Source organism: Punica granatum, chromosome 7 (genome assembly GCF_007655135.1).
Source record: "Punica granatum isolate Tunisia-2019 chromosome 7, ASM765513v2, whole genome shotgun sequence".
Taxonomy (NCBI): domain Eukaryota; kingdom Viridiplantae; phylum Streptophyta; class Magnoliopsida; order Myrtales; family Lythraceae; genus Punica; species Punica granatum.
The window spans coordinates 25,776,342-25,795,788 of NC_045133.1; the positions used below are offsets into that span (position 1 = coordinate 25,776,342).

General features: G+C 37.8%; 2 protein-coding genes across 3 annotated transcripts; one reads left to right on the forward strand and one right to left on the reverse strand.

Moving 5' to 3' along the window:
• Window positions 1–396: 396 nt before the first annotated feature.
• On the forward strand, window positions 397–3,836 carry LOC116214075 (WPP domain-interacting protein 2). Its single transcript, XM_031549332.1, has 3 exons — window positions 397–531; window positions 786–1,992; window positions 2,838–3,836. Exons 2-3 carry the CDS (start codon window positions 888–890, stop codon window positions 3,488–3,490), a joined length of 1,758 nt encoding a protein of 585 aa, XP_031405192.1. The 5' UTR covers window positions 397–531; window positions 786–887; the 3' UTR covers window positions 3,491–3,836.
• Window positions 3,837–11,138: 7,302 nt separating this feature from the next.
• LOC116215706 (high mobility group B protein 10) lies at window positions 11,139–14,442 on the reverse strand. Of its 2 annotated transcripts, none has more exons than XM_031551531.1 (6): window positions 13,999–14,442; window positions 13,052–13,130; window positions 12,761–12,923; window positions 12,590–12,667; window positions 11,925–12,289; window positions 11,139–11,552 (listed from the first exon to the last, which is right to left on the reverse strand). In XM_031551531.1, exons 1-6 carry the CDS (start codon window positions 14,178–14,180, stop codon window positions 11,475–11,477), a joined length of 945 nt encoding a protein of 314 aa, XP_031407391.1. In that variant the 5' UTR covers window positions 14,181–14,442; the 3' UTR covers window positions 11,139–11,474. The 2 variants fall into 2 exon arrangements, with proteins under 2 accessions (XP_031407391.1, XP_031407390.1); XM_031551530.1 differs by having other exon boundaries at window positions 11,925–12,292.
• Window positions 14,443–19,447: the final 5,005 nt, after the last annotated feature.

The window sequence follows — 19,447 nt, forward strand, 5'->3', positions numbered from 1 at the left end:
TTATAAATAAAAATGTTAGATCGGATTAATAGTCCGTTATGGCTGCTCCAACTATGGAAACTTGGCAGCCACAAAATGTTTCTTTCGTCATAGCTTACTGAGACTTAGCCCAAGTTGGTCACCGCAGCCCCACCAACACACTAGTGAATTAAATTCAAAGTCCACTGAATCAAGTATTATGGGCCGGCCACCGTCATCCCATAATATACCCCATATTGTGACGAGTTCTACATCCTTAGTGATGTTCGAATTCGTAATATTCAAGTGAAACGCTTGGGGTTTAACCACCGTGCTGATAGTAAATTGAAATTTCTTTGTTTCCAAGTAAAACGCCTCTTTTGATTATTATTATTATTATTATTATTATTACTTATTTTTCATTATTATTATTGTCAGACTCTCGAATTATCTCAGATTCTCAATGCTATAAAATTGCAAATCCACCAAAATTGTAGGGTTTCCATATCCTTCGATTTTTCAATCATCAGAGCTCTGATCTTACAATCAAAGCTTTCATTAATGGAGCCGGAGGTACGCCCCTACTCCTCCTATTCTTCAATACGCCTCTTCCCTGTGACCAATTGGCTTTAATTTCACTGTGCTCGATTCCATTTTCGCCCTAGTTTCCGCAGCAGAGCTGCTGTTTGCACTTGACAAATTCTTCCGAGCTCGATTTGAGATCGAAATGCTATCTTGCTTCGAGCTTTTTGTTAAAATTATTCAATTTAAGGGTCGCGTGTGCAAAGTTCCGTTCTTTTATTCAGAATTTCGGTTGATCTTTCCAGATTTCGCTGAATTTGACCGCGAGCTGGAATGATAGTTGCTGTTCTTGATCTTGATCTGATTGGATTTGGGGGGTCGGGGTGGTGGGATCGTTGAATCGCGGCATGGATTTGGGAAGTCAATGCTCGGTCCATGAATCCGTGGAAGAAAATGAATTGACACCGGAAAGAGTTCCGCAAGCTGATCATAACACAGCTACGAGTAATTGTTCTGGTTCATACAAGGAAAAGCTGAGCTCTGGCAATGAGTGTGCTACTCCAGCTGCTGGTAATGAGATTCTGCCTGATTCAACGGCGGGAAAGGATTCCAAAGCTGGGGAACCTGTGAATTCTCCTCCTTGTACAGCTAAATCGCCTGATGGAGTAACTCCTCCAACTGCAAAGGGGTATGGGTTGAAGAAATGGAGGCGGATAAGACGAGACTTCCAGAAGGATCCTAATGCTACTGCAGATTCTAATAAGGCTCTGAAGCGAGTTTTGCCCGCCCCTGCGAACCCTAGTAAAATCTTCCACAATAGCGAGGCTTTGGTTGGATCTACGAGTGGGATGAGATATGATGGCTCGGCTGATGGCTCTGCAGCTCGCAGTTCCAGCTTGAACTCTAGATTTGCGGCTGTGCCCACTTTTGTTGCTGGCGCAGATTCTGACAATAGTGAGGACAGGAGTAGCAAGTCTTCCACAGCTGCCAGTTTTCCTAAATTCAAGTCCGAGTTGCCCTCAGGATCAGGACATGCCCTAGAAAAGAATAGGATCAAGAATGTCATCGGGAAGATTTCGAGCGGTTCAGCGAAAGGCGCTCAGCAAGGAAAGGGTCGAGTTGAGAGCAGTAAGAAGCAGAGAGGAGAAAGGATCAAAATCGAGAAAGAGAACTCTCATTCCAGCGTGGAATCCGATTCTAGAAGCTCAAACTTTGTCTTTACGCAGGCTAACTTTTCAGCAACAAGCAATGGAAAGAAAAGCGGTATTTATGACGGGGAATGTAGCGACGATGCGGAAGAGTGCGGGCCACAGTTCAGTGAGGAAGTTCAAACGGCTTACAGCAAACAGAACTCAGGTGATTATGATGACCGTTCTCAAGATGATTCTGTTGCAGAAATGCCATGGAAGGCTGAAAAGGAAAAGCGCGAGAACCATCATTCTTCAGTAGATCGTGATCCTCTTGTTGAATCTATCCTCTCCCTTCAGTCTGTGCAAGAATCGCTTGAAAGAGGTTGGTTCATGATCTTTGATGTTTCTCCCACTTTGAGTACTACATGGAATAATGATTCTTTAGTAAGAATTTACCCTTTAGCAGAGGCTCTGTGGCACTTGCTATTGTGATCTGGCATTTTTCTTAGTTTTCAGCTTTGCAATTCCGTAGCTGAGTGCTTAGCCTTGGCTATGCAAGTACTTATGATCATAATGCGCCAGAATGATTTGCTTCTAGATGCACGGAATCCAATTAGCATGGTCGAATCTGTGACAGAGAGATTGATATTACTATTGCTAAAATAAGCGCATAAGCTTGTATATTGGGCAGATGTGGTTGTGACATCCTGGAAGACTTCTCTATATAGATACGGTGTGAACCCTGATTGGAACTTAAAATATTATGTTTGTTATTTTTGGCTTGCTATAATAGATGGTGAAGTTTTTTAGTCGATTTTGAGCCTGCTTAATCATTGAAGTATACCTGGTAGGAGTTTGATGACTTTCTTGCTGGAAACTGATCCACCTTTTGAGGATCATCTGGTATTATATGTCTATTTTAAAGAAGAGGGTAATTGGTAGATGTGAACAAAGAGGAATTCTGAGGTTCCCTTCTGATGGCATGATCACTAGCCTGTATTCTTTTCTTCTGTCCGAAACTTGCCGATGCATCATTGTATTGTCTTTTATTTAAGTGGAATAGGAAAAATAAGATGATCTGCCATTGAGCCCCTGCTATGAGGGAAATAAATATTTTCTTGTTCACTACATAATGTGCACTCTGGGATGGGGATGACATACTGTGTTCATATAATCTTTTATCTACTTGTTTGTCTGCTGAGATATAATCCGTGGTCACTAATGCAGAGTTGCAGAAGTTTGCTGACATTGGCAAGGAACCTGGGTCGCCTCCTTCGGCCAATGGTAGCAGTCCACAACACGAACAGCTTGACCCGGAGCTTATTAATCAAATCCCTTCAAGCTTCCTGGAGATACAGATGTTGACCTTGACGGAGAACATAAAGAACCTAGAAGCCAAGCTCGAGGAAGCAAGAGCCACCGTCCAGGCAAAGGAAGCCCAAGTTTCTGAACTTGAAGCCGCTCTAAATCTCAGCAAGCTGCCTAAGGAAGAGCCAGGAAGTGGAGAAGCTGAGTCCGAGATCGAGGGGCTCTTCAGGCAGAAGATCGAGGCCGAGATCGAATACTTGGCCATAACTAGGACAATACAGAAACTTAGAGTTGAGGAGCAGCAGAGTTTAGCCGACATACAGTCGAATATGATAACCAAGCTTGGGAAAGTGGAGGCCAAGGCCACGGAGCTCAAGAAGCAGGCAGAAGAAGAGGCATATAAGAACTTAGTCTCTGCTGACCTCAAAGGTGTAGACGAAGTTCTAACGTTCCAGAACCGAGCCTGCAAGGCTTCGTTTTTCCTTATCTTGCAGTTAGTATTGCTCCTAGTGGTCTGTTGGCTGTTCGTCTTGAGTCTATCTCCCGAGTCCGCCATCTCTGTACCGACTTGAAGCTCGTAACGCAGATTCCATTTGTGCATCTCTCTCTCTCTTTAACTTCCATGATTTCTGGGAACCCTTTCCGGCAACATCTCAATTTGTTGTCTTTGGTGTTGAGATTTTTGCTGGGGGGGAGGGTTTTCTTTTTCCCTTTTTCTTCCTTCCTTGTCATTTGCACTTCTTAGTTTTTCTTTTCTTCTTCTTGTTTTTTTTTTTTTGGTTAAGGTGAGTGAGGCAAGTAAGATGAGGCACCAGAGGAAGAATGGTGGGGTCTTTCTGTAATAATAATTGGGGGGAAGTCACATTTTGTTCAGAGCATCATTACATGTAATGTAAATTAGTCCCTTTGAACTTGTCATTGTTGTTGTTCAATGCATTTACTTTACAAAGTTGGAAAGAAAAGTCTCGAGGAGCGGATGGTCGCTGGTTCGGTATCATCGGCCCGCATACAGTTAACGAAATTTTTATGATCTTGCGACCTGACATTATATTCCAAAATTCAGTTTAACCTAGTCATTCGAATGTTTTCGGTTGGATTAAGAGTTGTTGACTATCTCTTAGCTGATGCTGATTATTGTTCGGATGTATGCTTTGTTTGGATCACAAATTACTTCCAGTAATCATCTTCGAATTTTGGCCCACTACTGTCTGCAAGGGCTTTTGGGCCTGGGCCTCTATGCCTATCCGATGGGCCTGAATCTCTGCAATTCGGGCTCAATTTAGTAATAATTTCTGTACCAGCTAGGTCAGGTGGGCATGTGTGGAGACAGGGACAACCCGAGAGTCATGGGCATGCACTGAAGTACATGAACCAACCGTCCGTTCATTTGTATTTGTACGTGTATGAATGTACTTTCAGTTCTCTGCACACAAACGCCATGAAAAGACTATACGTATGCCTGAAGAGATCAAAAACTCGTAGTGCATTGATTCTCCTCACGCTTTGAGTATGTATCGATCGATTCGGTAATTGAATTCGAGTACCAGATATCCTCCTATTACAGTTAGAGCAATCGCTGACATAATCTCCTAAAGTCGTATTTCTTTTTTAACACACATTAAACAGGTACCTAATGTGCAAAAGAGCTAGGGAAAAATTGCGCAACTTACTACAAGACTCGTTAACATATGTCAGTTGCCATTGGTGTCATTTGATCAGGTGGATCCATACTTCTCTTCCTACTCTTCCCTGTCCATCTCTGGTGACACTGACCAACTCATCGATGACCCGATCATTTTCCTGCAGCTCAGAGGAGGAGCTCAGGCTAGGGCCACTGTCAGTGCTAACCCTAGCATTGCCCTTGTCCTCGGTGGCCTGAATCGCCCTCCGAGTCCGATCCTTGTGCACTCTCAGGTGACCCGACCTGGCCTTCTCGGATGCAAACTCCTTTGCACAATGAGGGCAGGTCGTAATGGGTTCTCTCTCGATCTTAAACTTCGAGCTGATCGCCACTACCGTTAACAACCTTTCTGTTCCTTCTCACAGTTCTTCTTCCTTTGAAAATGGATCCTCTAGTGCCCTCCCAACACCTTCCCCGAGTTGAACACCTCCACACAGAACTCGCACTTGAACTGGAATGAACCCCGGATTATTTTCTCACCAACTTCTTGTCCCTCTTTCTTCTTCTGAATTGTCGGGTTTCGGCTCAGGCGCTGGAGAAATCACCGGTGTTGATTTGTCCAGGTCATGATTGTTAATAGGATGCTCTTCTTCTTTCAATATTAATTGCAGTTGAGGTTATCTTTGACATGGACGGGCTTCGAGGAACTGAAAGCTGTCGGGTTATTGATCGAGCAAAAGGAGCTATGGAGGAGGATGAGAAGATGAAGCTCTTTTGGAAGAGAAATTAAGCTCTGATTACGGAAGCAAACTTGGAAGAAGTAGAGATGGAGCTTTTAACTAATAGAGATATTGAATTTATGATCGAAAAAATAGAGATATTAAATTTTCTTTGGACGAAATAGAGATATTTAATTAATTAAATCAAAACTCAATTCACAAATTTGAATTTTTTTCATATCACGTAATCGCATCGCATATCTACTTGAACTTTCAATTGTATTATGTTATATGCTCGATATCATATAGAGATGCCATCGGTCCATACATTGTACATCAACTGCAACTTCCCCAAATTGTGATTTTAGTATGGAAAATAACTTCATTTTAGTATGCAAAAATAATTTAATTAAAGAAACAATGGGTGCTGACGCCTCCTCATTCATTTTGCCTATATTATAATATACGGCTTCCATAAATTGGCGAATCTATTTTTGAATCCATGAGATTGTTGTACTTCATCTATGATACAATCGATATTTTTTAGTCATTTCAAACTGTCGGATCATTTAGGCTTGGTTTGTGAGTTGTTGCTGATGAAGAGGTACTGAAATAAAATTACTGACAAATAAGTGCTGATTTCAGAATAAGTTAAAGTATTTGAAAAAAAACTAATTTAAAATGAGTAAATTTCGACGGCAACCCCTAAAATTTGTGAAATGGCCAACAACATCATTCCTTTCAAATATTAGCCACTCATCACCTTTCTTTTTGCTGATGTGGCACTAAGAGAACATTCACTTTGTCACATGGATCTCATGTCACGGAACTGCACAAATCGACACGTTACATGATTTATTTATCTGAACTAAATCTGACTTGATTTAAGAAAAAATAATAAAAATCAGCGAAATGATGGGTAGTGTATGGTTAATTTTGAAAGGAACGAGTGTCGTTGACCGTTTTACAAATTATAGAGGGTTTAATCAAAATTTACCCATTTAAAATTATTGAAAGTAAAAAAGGTAATTAATAATAATTAAAATAGAATAAGCAGAAGTATATTTCATAAGCACATATTAACCTGCTTGAGAAAATCACGTTTGTAATCGCAATTTTGATCCAAATCATAATTTTAAAAATTATCACCAAACACCAAATCTGCTTAAAATTATTAGAAAAAGTGACTATGAAACCTTTCACTGCACTCCTAAACTCTTAAACATACGAATATGACGTGCAATCTAATCACTTAAATCGCAATTCAATTGTTTCAATTGTTCAGAATATTTCATCATTCTAATGTGAAGATTTTGTGCTTCATTGAACAGATTAACATCTATCAACTTCGTATAATTAATATCGGATTCTCAACCGATTTTCTAATCCATGTAGAAAAAATATAATCTACTGCAGAAAGCCACACAGCAAAAATTACAAAAACGATTCTTAAAAACGATTCTTAAATCTCAATAAATTACACGAGCAAAAGAAAAAAACAATAAAAAATCCAATAGCTCCGAAAGGCTGAAGAGCAGCAAAGCCCATGACCTGCCTCAACGACCAGTGTCTATTCCCATCTAAACTCGAACTTGAATTGAACCGTCTGTTCCAGTGACTTCTCAAAGATCACGGTATAGTGAGGGCAATATAAGAACTGATTAAGCAAATATATATAATTACAATATATAAACCAATCTAACCTACGAATACAACATTCGACGAACGCAATCAGTCATAAACCATAATATATAGGAACTCAAGCAAATATATGTTACAGTATATAGACCAATCTACGCAATCTTTCATCGAACCGTTTCTCTGCCTGGAGTCCGGAAGCAAATTATGTGAAAATACAGTAAAGCTAATTAGTTGAACGCGCAAGAAATAAAAGAACACATCGATCGCACATACTAATTAATCCACGCGATAACGTAACTCACTTAGAAGGCAGCCGATTGACCAATATTGATTGACATTTGTTTGCTCCGAACTCTACAGGTAAGGACCTTGATCGGGAAAGGCCCAGATGCAACAGATGTCCTTTTTCTTCCTCTTCTGCCGGTGGCTCGTTAAGGTCAATATCCGGGTATCTCCATGGCCTGACCACCTGGTTGCCCCTACTATCACTTAAGCTTTGGCCCTGGTTCACGCCTTGGCCGGATAAGACAATACTAGCTGGTGCAGATTCCGGCTTCGCGGGGCTCCGTGTGATCTTCTTGACCTTGTTGTGGCTAGATACATGACCACCGTATGCTTGGCGGCTTGTGAAAGTTCTATTGCAGGCCTCACAGTTGTACACTTTTATACTGCTGACATTGCCATCGTCATCTCCACCAACGGCCTCCGTTTCTAAGTCCTGCACCTTCTTCTTCTTCTTCTTCGGCTTCTTCCCGTCGATCTTCTCGGGCTCAGTTACAGCTCGTTCTAAACTCTCTTGAATCTTAGAGGAAGCCTCTAGTGGCGGCAAGTCCTCAGTATGATCATCGTCTAAGCTTTTGGTGCTCCCAAGAAGCCGATTCCTATCAGTCTCAGCATCTCGCTCGAGCTGAGAGGAGAATCTCGACGGGTTGTTCCCAAACATAAGTAGAATTTCAGCAACTTCTTCGTCTTCCAGCTTCCCTTCATTCCACTTATCATCTTCTGAATTCTCAACGTGCAATTCTCTGTCGTCCAAACTCGAGTCCGTTCTCCCACTAACCATGGGCCAAACCTCAGCATCAACGACAGACTCGTTGTCCACGTGGTCACCATCCTTCAGTTCAGACAAGTTCTCAACTGTCACGGGACCCAGGTTCGAGCAAGGGCAATTAGGGTTAGGGCTAACGGACCCAGTGTAGCCCTCGGGGGCCTGAATCCCCTTCCAAACCCGGTCCTTGTGCACTTTCAGATGACCCGACATGGCCTTCTCGGAATCAAATTCCTTCTTACAATAAGGGCAAGTCGTAATAGGTTCCCGCTCGACCTTTGCCTCGAACTGATTGCTAAGCCTCTTAGCCTTCCGCTGCTGCTTCTTCCTGGGTTGAGAGTGGATCCTCTTGTGCCCTCCCAACGCCTTCCCTGAGCTGAACTCCTTCAAGCAAAACTCACACCTAAACAGCTCCAAGGTCGACGAGGCTACTTCCTCAGCAGCGACTTGTCTTCCTCCTGCTTCTCCTCCCGCATTGTCGGGCTCCAGGGAAGCTCCCGGCTGGGGTTTCTCCATGTTGCAATCGCTAATGGGTGCGGTTAAAGCAGGCTTTTGATATACTTCTTCCTCTTCTTCCATGGGAGTGGAAGTATATCAAAAGGAGTCGATCAAAAGGATGACTAATTAACTCTGATATCGAAGGGTTTCGAGGAGTCAAAAGCTACGAGCTTATCAATTGTTGAGGAAAAGTAGCTGAGGAGAGGAGAAGAAGAATAAGCTCTTTGAAGAGAATAACGGAGCCGATATAGAGCCTCGGTGGAGAACCTGATCAGTCAGGCTGATCACGGAGCTCTCTGAAGACAGCTTGATGAAGTACTACTAGAAGAAGGCACATAGAAGCAAGCGGAAGAAGAAAATAAAGGATTTTTTTTTCCCCTAAAATGTGTGGAAAAATAAATAAATAAATAAATATATATTTGGTAAATTGATCTGTTAAAATCATTAAAAAAATCAGATCGCAAGTATATGGGCATCAGTTCAAATTGAGAGAGAAATATAGATCGATTCAAGAAGATCATTATATTTTCTTTTGAAATTTCAATATATTGATGTTGCTTATTTCTCGGTCTCACTTGTAGATTTTAGGGACTCAAATTTCAAATTCCTCAATTCTGTGAATTACGAGGTGGATCTGTATGCTCTTTCGGTAGCAAGTGGTGCACCATTTATACCGGTTCATGCCTAATAAACACGACAGAGATTGGAAGGTCCCGGTTTATAAAGTCAACCCGTGCTACTCATATCTCAATTCCATTCCACAAATGATGCTACGATCTCAATTTCTTGGGACGCTTATTTATTTCAGAATTTCATGCCAAAGATTAAAAAAAAAAAAGATTTGATAAGGTAAACATAAATTTCTTTACAGGGTATTCAAACGCAAATTTTAACTGAAAAAAAAAATGGCGATATGCATGTGTGAGGTTTCGCCCCTCTATCTCTAATTTGACTTTTTTTTTTAATATTCAGTTTCCATTAATATAAGCAGAATCTTACAATCGGCAGTTAATTTTGAAGCAGTCGATATGTGGCACGTCTAAAACTGTAGGATACATTAATATTTGTAATCAGATGGCTCAAAGATCGTCCTATAAGGATCCTTGAGTGAGTGAATATATTATCGGAGATATTATCATCAATTAAAAGACACATTTATCAATTTATTGATGTTAAGTTCAGATTCTCAATATCAATTTCCTAAAGTATGAAATTGGCATCTAAAATTAAATTCCAATAATTTCTCAAATGGGAAAATTTTATTAACAATTTAGAAAAGTTACGTTGAAATGAAATTAAAATTTTAACAAAATTAGGAAAATCGTATCCTACCGAAAGAATAGGAGAATTGTAGGGCATATATTTTACTTATCAGAAAAAAATAGTATATTCCAAAAGTTACTGATGGCCAGCTAGCCTTAGACCTTTATGTATATGCATTATAATGTATAAGTCTTCTTTCTTCTTCTTTTTTTTCTTCTTCTTCTTTTTTTTTTAATGTCGATAGTGTTCGGCGTCGTAGCAACCGACTAGTCCACCGGGCGGTGTATTGTACGGCCTGGGGCCCATCATTAAATCTCAGATGCCGAGTCCCGAGAGAATCGAATCCTGAACCTGGTCTACTACTTGTTGTCGGCTTATCAATGGATCCAACTCCTCGTTGGTATTATAATATATAAGTCGAAGGAACAAAATTGAAGCAATTTGTAGCGAGTTACAAAATAATTTCAAATTTATGAAAGACAAATATTCATTTTTCATTTCTTTAAATTTAAATTATCGACAACCTCAGATTTTTTTTTCTTGGTATGCACCGTTTGGTATCAAAAGTCAATTACCAACAAAAGTGTTTGTTGAGTGGTGAGCAGCTCACCCGTAAGGAAAAGAACACAAGTTCGACCCCCGAAAAGTGCACTGTTGGAAGGGAGAATAACCTTTAATACTCGATCTCCCGACTGGATTAGTCAGATCCCATTGGGCTCTGGATACTAGGGTACACAAAAAAAAAACGTCAATTTAGGCCCGACTGATTCAAAATTTCATCCAGATCTGCACAAGTGACGGATAATTTTAATATCAACAAAGTCATATATATCCCATCACCTATATACGCATATATATATATATATAGGTTTTTTCCGGTAAATAAATAATTTTGGATGACTGTAGATTTTTATAAATATTATATATATATATATATTACAGATTATAGATTTTGAGAAATATAAGGGACAAGCAATTAAGAACCTATCGCTGCCCATGTAATTAGCTTTAACTAGCCGAGTAATTAGTCATTTAATATGCAAGTAATTAATCCATCAATTTATTAATAAGCTGATCTGACTCTGAATAGATGATTAATTTGAGATGACTGTTCAAAACATTGTACTTCGACCTGTAATTACAATGCAACCGGTTCAGTTGTCAACTCGCGAAGTAGGACTTCAAGAGGCATCGATGTCCCTCGACATCTGCCTCCCGTCAGCCCCCTCGGTCCATCCTGCTTCGTGACTAGTCGGTAAACAAGGTGAGCATTTCATAGACAATGATAATTGCAGCTGACATTTTCAGCTTCCGACTATATTTGGCTTTCGACTATTTCTGCAACATTTGCAGGGAACGCAGAAAGAGGGATGTACAATATCGTTCATTCGCCATAAATATCTTACTACCATATAGTATCAGTGGCAGAATATATGAATCGATATCTTTCCTTTTTCACCGAAGAATAATACATTGCCGAGAATCTAATCGGAACATTTCCTGGAACAAACATATACGATAATAAGGAAACACAAGGAGATGGAGAGGAGGGAGATCCCTGATTCATTCATGTGCTTGATAGCACTGAGGCAAAAACAATATACATCTCCCCAACTCTCACTTCGTTGTCCAGTTCGGCTCCAACTGTCTCGTAATCGGAGGGACAGAAGAAGCAAAAGAAAGGTCCTAAATCTGTTTCCTAAAATTAGTTGTTTCCTACCCAAGTAAGAAGAACCTAATTCTAAGCAGGGATGTTTCGGTTTGAGTTAGATCTTAGAAGACTGGTACTCCAACATCTCGGACTTGTACCTCTCCTTATCCCGCAAGCCCTTCTCCTGATAAACCTGAGTAGATCATCAAAGGAAAACTCAAAAAACCGCAATATATATTAGAAGAAATCATTCAGATAACGAGAATAGCTATTAAGAATCCCGATTAGCAGATTTCCCACAATAGAAACTAGTTAAGATAAGTGACGCATATACATCATTCTTGCTCAGAATCTCCTTTTCTCCTTTTATGAATAATGAAACAGAACGAACCGTTTGAGACGGGAAAGTTGTTGCTTAGATCAGGACCTAAAGAGATGCCTCATACCGTCTATGAAACCTATGGCCTCTAACCATTCGTAATAGATCCAGTATGAAGAGGTCATTCCAGCCTCAGTGAAGGCAGTAATCTTCCCTAATAGATATGAAGTTAAAACAGAGACTAACCTGTTTCTCAGCCTCAGTGAGATTGCTCCACAAGTATCCGATCTTCTTAGTGATGGCCCTCTCTTGACCATAATACTGAGGTCTCAACCTTGCATAGTTCTCAGAAAAGAAGAAATTGTAGCCACTCTTGTTGGATTTGGGCCGAGCTGGGTCTCTCAGAGCCAAGCGTGATCTCTTCCTATTACGCCGAGAGGGGACCAATGCAGAATGAGTCGCAGCACTTTGAGACATGTGTAAGATTGGAGGAATATGGTAAAGAACGCCCTTTAGTTCTTGGGCCCCGAGTTTGACGGTAACAAGGTAACCATTGTCGAACTTCCCGTCGATAAAGCCCGTTACTGAAGAACCAGGATGCAGGTTTGACTCTTCTATGCACAAAAAAAGTCTGATTAGCCTTCAGTCCAATAAAACTGCAGTTTCTCTAGCTTAGACCAGATATTCTACTCCTAGCAACGGGTGCATTGGTTCAGCAGAGGCTCGATGGGCCCAATTGAATGCACAAATTTAATATGGAAAATCATCTAAATAGATAAGTTTGAATACATTTCAGAAAACCAAACCAGTTTGATGGACTCATTTGCAATTTTCTTATTCAGGACCAGTCCCAGTAAAAAGCCATGGGTAAAATATCGACTCCATAAAACTTTAGTACATTTTATCCTTACCATGACCCGATGAATTGTTTGTATAAGCACCCTCATCTTGCGAGGCAGATCCATTGACCAAACTCTCGATTCCACAATCTGTATTGTTAAAGCTGTAGTTACTCATCCAAAACTATAGGTAGAGTAGGCAGGACAGTAAAAAGGCAACAAAAACATTACAAAGTTCCATACCGGGCATTGAAATTGGAGGAACCCCCTTGCGGAAAAAATAGACCTGCTCAAAGTGATAGAGCATTGACATGTAATACTTCCTTAGGACAAATGAAGCGCTGGTAATTGTCGAGGGGAAGCTAAATCCAAAGATCACTTCCTTCCATCTCCGATCTCTAGTAACCTGTGAACAAATTCGGGATAAGGTATACATCATTTTGAATTGTAGAGGCATTTGTAGCAGCAATTCCTAAGGATGGTCCTGCAGAGGCACCCTTTAAAAGTTTTTACTACAGAAGCGAGAGAGTACACCTTTTCTATACCACCACGAGATGTGACTTCCACAAAAAGCCGGTGGAGGTCAAGAGCCTTGCCTCCTACAGTAGGAACCCTACAAGAATTTAATAAAAAGATTAAAAAAAAAACGGGAAATCATTAGCTGCATCATTATTCTTGCAGATAAGATATGAGATAAAACTGGCATCTTTGAAGAAATTGTAATTAGTAGTGAAACAACCAACACGACGTTAAGCTGATACTATTCAACATTTCTAACAGATTTTCTTGCAGGAATTGGTAGCTACTTCTTAAGGTGTTTGCTCAATCTTCAAAATCGGGCCAAACATGAAAGAATGGTTTCTGTGTGGGGAGAAGCATCATATGAAACTTTTCTTTGCTGCGATATATTTTAGCTAAAGTAATACATTGTTGAGTGTTCCTCGACAACATTGTGGCTTTTCAGTAGTCGGCACCATTGCGCTTAATAATGCGCCTTATTAAGCGAGACTAACTACGGCTGTTGGCATCAAAAGATTACCTCTACCGATGGAAACATCTTTACTAAGATGCATGCAAGGAAAATTTAGGAAAACTACTGTAGCTTAGCACATTGATTGATGAACTTCCATAGTTCTAATGAAACAACAATTCAAACAAGAAATGGAGCCAGAGCTGCCGCCCATCATCTCTGGTGTAAGCATTATCACAACTGGGAAGACAGCTTCCCCAATAAGAGGCAAGAACTCGCAACAAAGCAGCTAAAAGTTGGACCAGACACCTGTATTTATCACTGATTCAAGCAATCCTCTTCTTCTTCTCAATAATTGGTCATGCAAACATGCAGACACCGACCAAAGACCTCAGACCCACATAGGAATAACCGCCAAGAAGGCGCAGACATGGAAAAGGACCAAAACCCAGCAGCCCCAAAATCGACAGCAAGAACTCAAAGGGGGCAGCAATGGAAGAAACAGGCTCACTTGAACTTGGAGCCGTATGCGGAGTGGAAAGCGCTAAGCTTCTCCTCGAAAACCTCGGGGCTCTGGACGACATCCTTATAATCTGCCGTTGCAGGAGGGTAGGCCCTGGACGCTCCGGCGGGAGGGGCTGAGAACTGGCCATCTGGGCTCTCTGTGCCAAGTTGGTGTAAAACCATGGACATAATCTTCTTGCGTAGCCGGGTAGATAGGTAAAGGTCGGGCCTTTTGCTGTAATATAAGGTCGGGGATTAGCAGAGATTAAGAATGTGTCTGTGGGTCGTCGTAAAATTACGAAAAATCAATCAAAACTTTAGGAAGAGAATAAGATTTTTATTTTTTTTCATTGATAGGTAAGATAGATCGGATTTATGGGTATTTAGGGATTTACAGTCGATTGGATGTTTTAGGGTTGGCTTGGGGAGGGAAAGAAGGGGATGATTGAATGAATGAATGAATGGTGAGAGATTATGATTATCGATTAATTTATTTATTTATGTAGATTTTATTTGAAGGTAAAGATTATCTTTTGCTCCCGTCGGTAAGGTTTATTAATTAATTATTTAAATCAAGAAACATTGGGAGTGCTGCCTCCTAAGTTAAGGATCTCAAAACTGGGAGGACTTTATGATCGGGTCAAGTCGCCCGTCACGATAGGTTAATGTATTATGTAATTGTTGAGGAAAGCAAATTAAATGTTTTCATATTTTTCCATAAATTTAAGAGCAGTATATTATTATTTATGCTTTGAGAGAGGTTTTTGTGGTACCTCTTTATTTTTTATTATTAAGTGTCATATTTTCACACGACAAAAGAAACAGTTAATTTTCTAATAAGAATGCGAAAATAATAAGACAACCCCCCCCCCCCCCCCCCCGGGACAAAATTATTCTATTAGTACTCTATATCTAATTCATTTAATTATAAAAAACAATGCGATTTTAAGTTAATTTTTTCATGATGTTCATCAATATTAGTACTACTATCTTTTCTTTCTTTTTTTACACTTTTGGCGTGAACAAAATTTTAAAGTTTTCTAAGCCATCACACGAACATTTTATTTTTTAATAGGTTTGTAAGAATTTAAATATATCGTTTCGACAGTTTCTGTCAAAATAGAGATTTTACATTAGTAAATTTTGTAATATATTATTCATATTATTTACTATTTAGTACGCAGTGCTCATTAATATAATTGTTATTGTTTGCATAAAAAATTATATGATTTTATTTACTTTATATAGTAACACGCAAAATATTTTGCTATTTTATAGAATCATAAGATATTTGATATTAATTATATTATTATTAGATGTGAAATTTTCAGAACAAAAATATATTACCACCCATGGAGGGAGTCCTCCCCTTATTTAAATTGATATGCGTTAATGATATATATATATATATATCCCTAAATGTATATATACAACCTATTTTGAAATCGAAAACAACTTTTCATTAAAAATAAAATAAAAAAATAATCAATAAAATGTTGGTTGAGTTGTAAGCAGTTTCAACCCCTGCAAGGAGAATGACGCAAGTTCGAATCTCCAAAAGTGTACTGATAATATTTAATATTCGATCTCCCGAAATTGCGAAAGCAATATTTCTCATAATATTTTTACCAAAAATAAAAGAAAGCATGTTTGACGGTTAACCCAACAAGTAATAAAGTGATGAATAGAGTATCGTTTCGATAAGGACCTAATTATGCTGCGTTTGGTTTCAAAGTAGGATTTTAAAATCAGATTTTGATTTTGAAAATGAGTGTTATAAATGGGGTCCACCCTTTGACTTTATATGAGTTATTTTATTTTGTTGTTGAAAAAGAGTGGTATAAATGAGGCTCACTCTTTGACTTTATATGAGTTATTTTGTTTTGTTATTGGTAGAATTATGTTAGAGTTGTGATTTTAAAATCACACTCACAATCCAAACAAGCCTCTTAGCTTTACTATTGAAATTATAACAACCTAATCGAAGTCAAGTAAATCAAATATCGATTTTGTAAAATAAAAGACAAATTAAGAATAATCAATGATAAAATTGGTGAAAACGGCCTAGAACTACAATTTTCCCCAACACATAGCTAACTCGAGCTATTCCTTCTATCCTTAATTCGTTTAAAATTCTATCTACTAACCTAGGTTCTTAACTATTCTTAAAGTTCTTTCGAATCACTCAAGAAAATACTTACACTAACCGATCATCTATATTTCTATGATTATCGAATTAATGCAAGTTCATTAAGTATCAACCCTTCTGCTACCTAAGGTGAATTATTTTCATCCTACCCACAAATCAACTGTAAATCCAAATCTCCCCTAAAAACGATCTATCAAGCCTATCTTAGGCTAGTCTACTTCTAATCTATATCTAAAATTCCCTTTTCGAGTTCATCTAGACCATCGAAATCATACAATTAGTGATCAGACAATTGTAAATATTAAGTACGGAAATAGACTAAATAAACTAAAATAATAAACTCACTAGATCAAAAGAAAATAATCAAATTAACTACACGTGAGTTCAATCGCAATCCTAGCATATGAAATTAGCCCACAAAGAATAAAGAACACAAGCAAAAATTCAACATAGACATTGAAATTAAATAAAAATTCACATGAGTTTAAGATAAAATTGACACGTGAAATTAAAGAGAAATTAACAAGAGTTTTGAGATAAAATTGATACAATTGTGCAACAACCACCCAAAAACCAAGTAAATTCTCCCTTGAACGTGACTCAATCCCTTACTGCCGCCCACCTTCAATTGACGCCTATGCTCGGCTTTTATAGGGAATAAGGCAACTAAACGGGATAATCAAGCTATATCTATTTACATCTAATTTTCCTATTTAATTAAAATTCAAATTCCTAAACTAAGTTCAAGAGATATCTAATATAAAATATTCTCTTCCAAAATTTGATCTTCAAAATATTCCACCCTCCACATCCAATCCTCCACACGCTTCCGTAAAACTTTTAAAAATAACTTGGGCGCCAAGTTAAAACAAGTGCCACAGAGCTCGACCCATCTAAATAATCCTCATACTCTCTTAAATATGTCCATGAATTGATCTCAAACTCTCGAGTACTCCCAAGTACGCAAATATCTATAAAAAAAAAATTGGACTTGATTCAATAGCATGAAATTCATAGGAAATCTTGAATAATCAATTAGAAGAGAGAAAAATACTAAATAACCAAGAAAATAAAAATAAACTAAAAACAACTTAAAAACTAACAATAACTCAACTAATTCAAAGACCTATCACATCACCATCTTATAATTCTTATATGCTACCACATTACCATCTTATTTTATAATAGATTTTTAGACTATGAATATATAGTTCCAACAGTTTCTCGTCAAAATAGAAATTGGACTCTTGGTTATAATAGTTATTAATTGCTGCATAGTATTATTAACATTTGATTAGATAATTATATGATCATATTCACTTTTTTGTGCATAAATCATGGTATCTGGAAGCTCAAACGGTGTTGACTAATTCAGTTCGAGTTAGATCGGCTCACTAAGGGTTAAAACTCTCACAATCAAGAATTTTTTCCATTCCCAAAACTCGAACCCAAGGCCTTAATTAAAGGAAATAAGCATCAAGTCGCTTAAATCAATCCTTGTTACTATATTCACTTTACATAGTTATGTTTTAGACATTTGGTTTTTGAAATCTAAAATATTTTGCCCTTATTTCAATAAAGAACTAATTAAGCAACCTACGCAGGCGTCAAAATTACTTAAATATTGTTAACTTGAAAAGAAATTTCGAGAATTAGGATGAGAAGAATTGGTGAAGGAATGTGAATAAGAACTTTTGGGAATCGAAAACAATTAGTGGAGAAGAGTTCCACGAAGAAGAGAGTAAAAAATGATTTAATTGCGATCACTGAAAAATATGATGATTTAATTGCAAAGAGAGTAAATTTAATGCGATAGGTAGCTTACGTGACAATAGGGATGGCAACAGTGTGGATACAATATGAATTTTAAGAAAACCACATCAACACCACGGTCCAAAAGCGCACATCATATTTGCACCACATCTGCGACAGTATTCAAAATTGAGAACCACATCCGCCCCGCACGCAATTAAGTCAAATGAAAACTTATAAAAGTATAACAAAATATACTAAAGGTCTAGAATTTAACCATGAAATTTTATCAAAACAACCTAATAAATATAAAAGAAAGTTCATAGTTCACATAAATAAAGAAAAAGAAGAATTGACAAACTTGTGGAAGAAATTCACGAAATCTCCTTACATAAATAAATCTTCACGAAGCAGGTTGGGTTAGCAATGGACGTTTTTATTATACGTGCGAAGTGGACTTCGATTTTTATGTGCTAAGGCTAAACAGTATGTTTGTCTAAGGACTTCAGTGTAAAAATATGTTAAAGACTATGCTGTGTGGTTTTATTTGCGGTTTTTCTATGAACACGGTATCCGCACCGCACCGCTGTGGGTTTTAAATTTAAAGACCATATCCACACCATATCTATTTGGTGCGGTTATGCGGTTCAAAATTAGTGTAGATATTTGCGGATACGATTTTTTTGACGCACCATTGCCATTGGTACGTGACAGTTTCTCCTCGTACGAAAAAGCTTACGTGGCACTCCTCATTACACAAGTGGAAAACTCTCACGAGAGTAGCCCAATTTCATAATATATAGATATAGATAGATTAATTGGGTAAAAAGGTCCAATATTTGGTCATTCCAAATCTATTCCAACTTTTAAATTATTACAATATGAACGTATGGTTTGTAATCTTTGCTACTATAGAATTATACAAGCAAAAGGGCCCGTGCAATGCCGTGGATCTTAAAAAAAGATCTCAATCAATATTATTTCCATATGATAGACGTGAGAGAAATGATATTAGTAATATTGGAAACCATAAAATATTAATAAATTAACATCACTTTACTTATTTTAAAATTGATATAAGACTCTAAATTGGAAATTGTCTTAGTTTAATAACACATAGACGTGAAGAAAAAAATGAGAAACTTAATTAGATGACATGATAGGAAAGTATAAAATTGCAAAAGTTTATATGAATATTAAATACATAGATATATTTAATTTTATAAAAATTAAAATATTAATTTGTAGTTTGTAGATATAACAATACCATATTTATTTGTTTTACACATAGAATTGCCCCTATATTTATTAGCATACAATTCTACTTAATTCCTCTGCATTAAGTATATGATTATATATATATATATATATATTACTATTGTAGCTTGTGTTATAACAATATGTTTCATTTGATCCCGATACTTTTTTGACATACGATATATGCTAGAATTTACTCAAATATTATGAGGATTATTTTATTTAGTAATAAAAGCGAAATATGTATGAGGTGCATTATAGCTTTTGAAAATATGCGCCGTATCATAATAATACAATA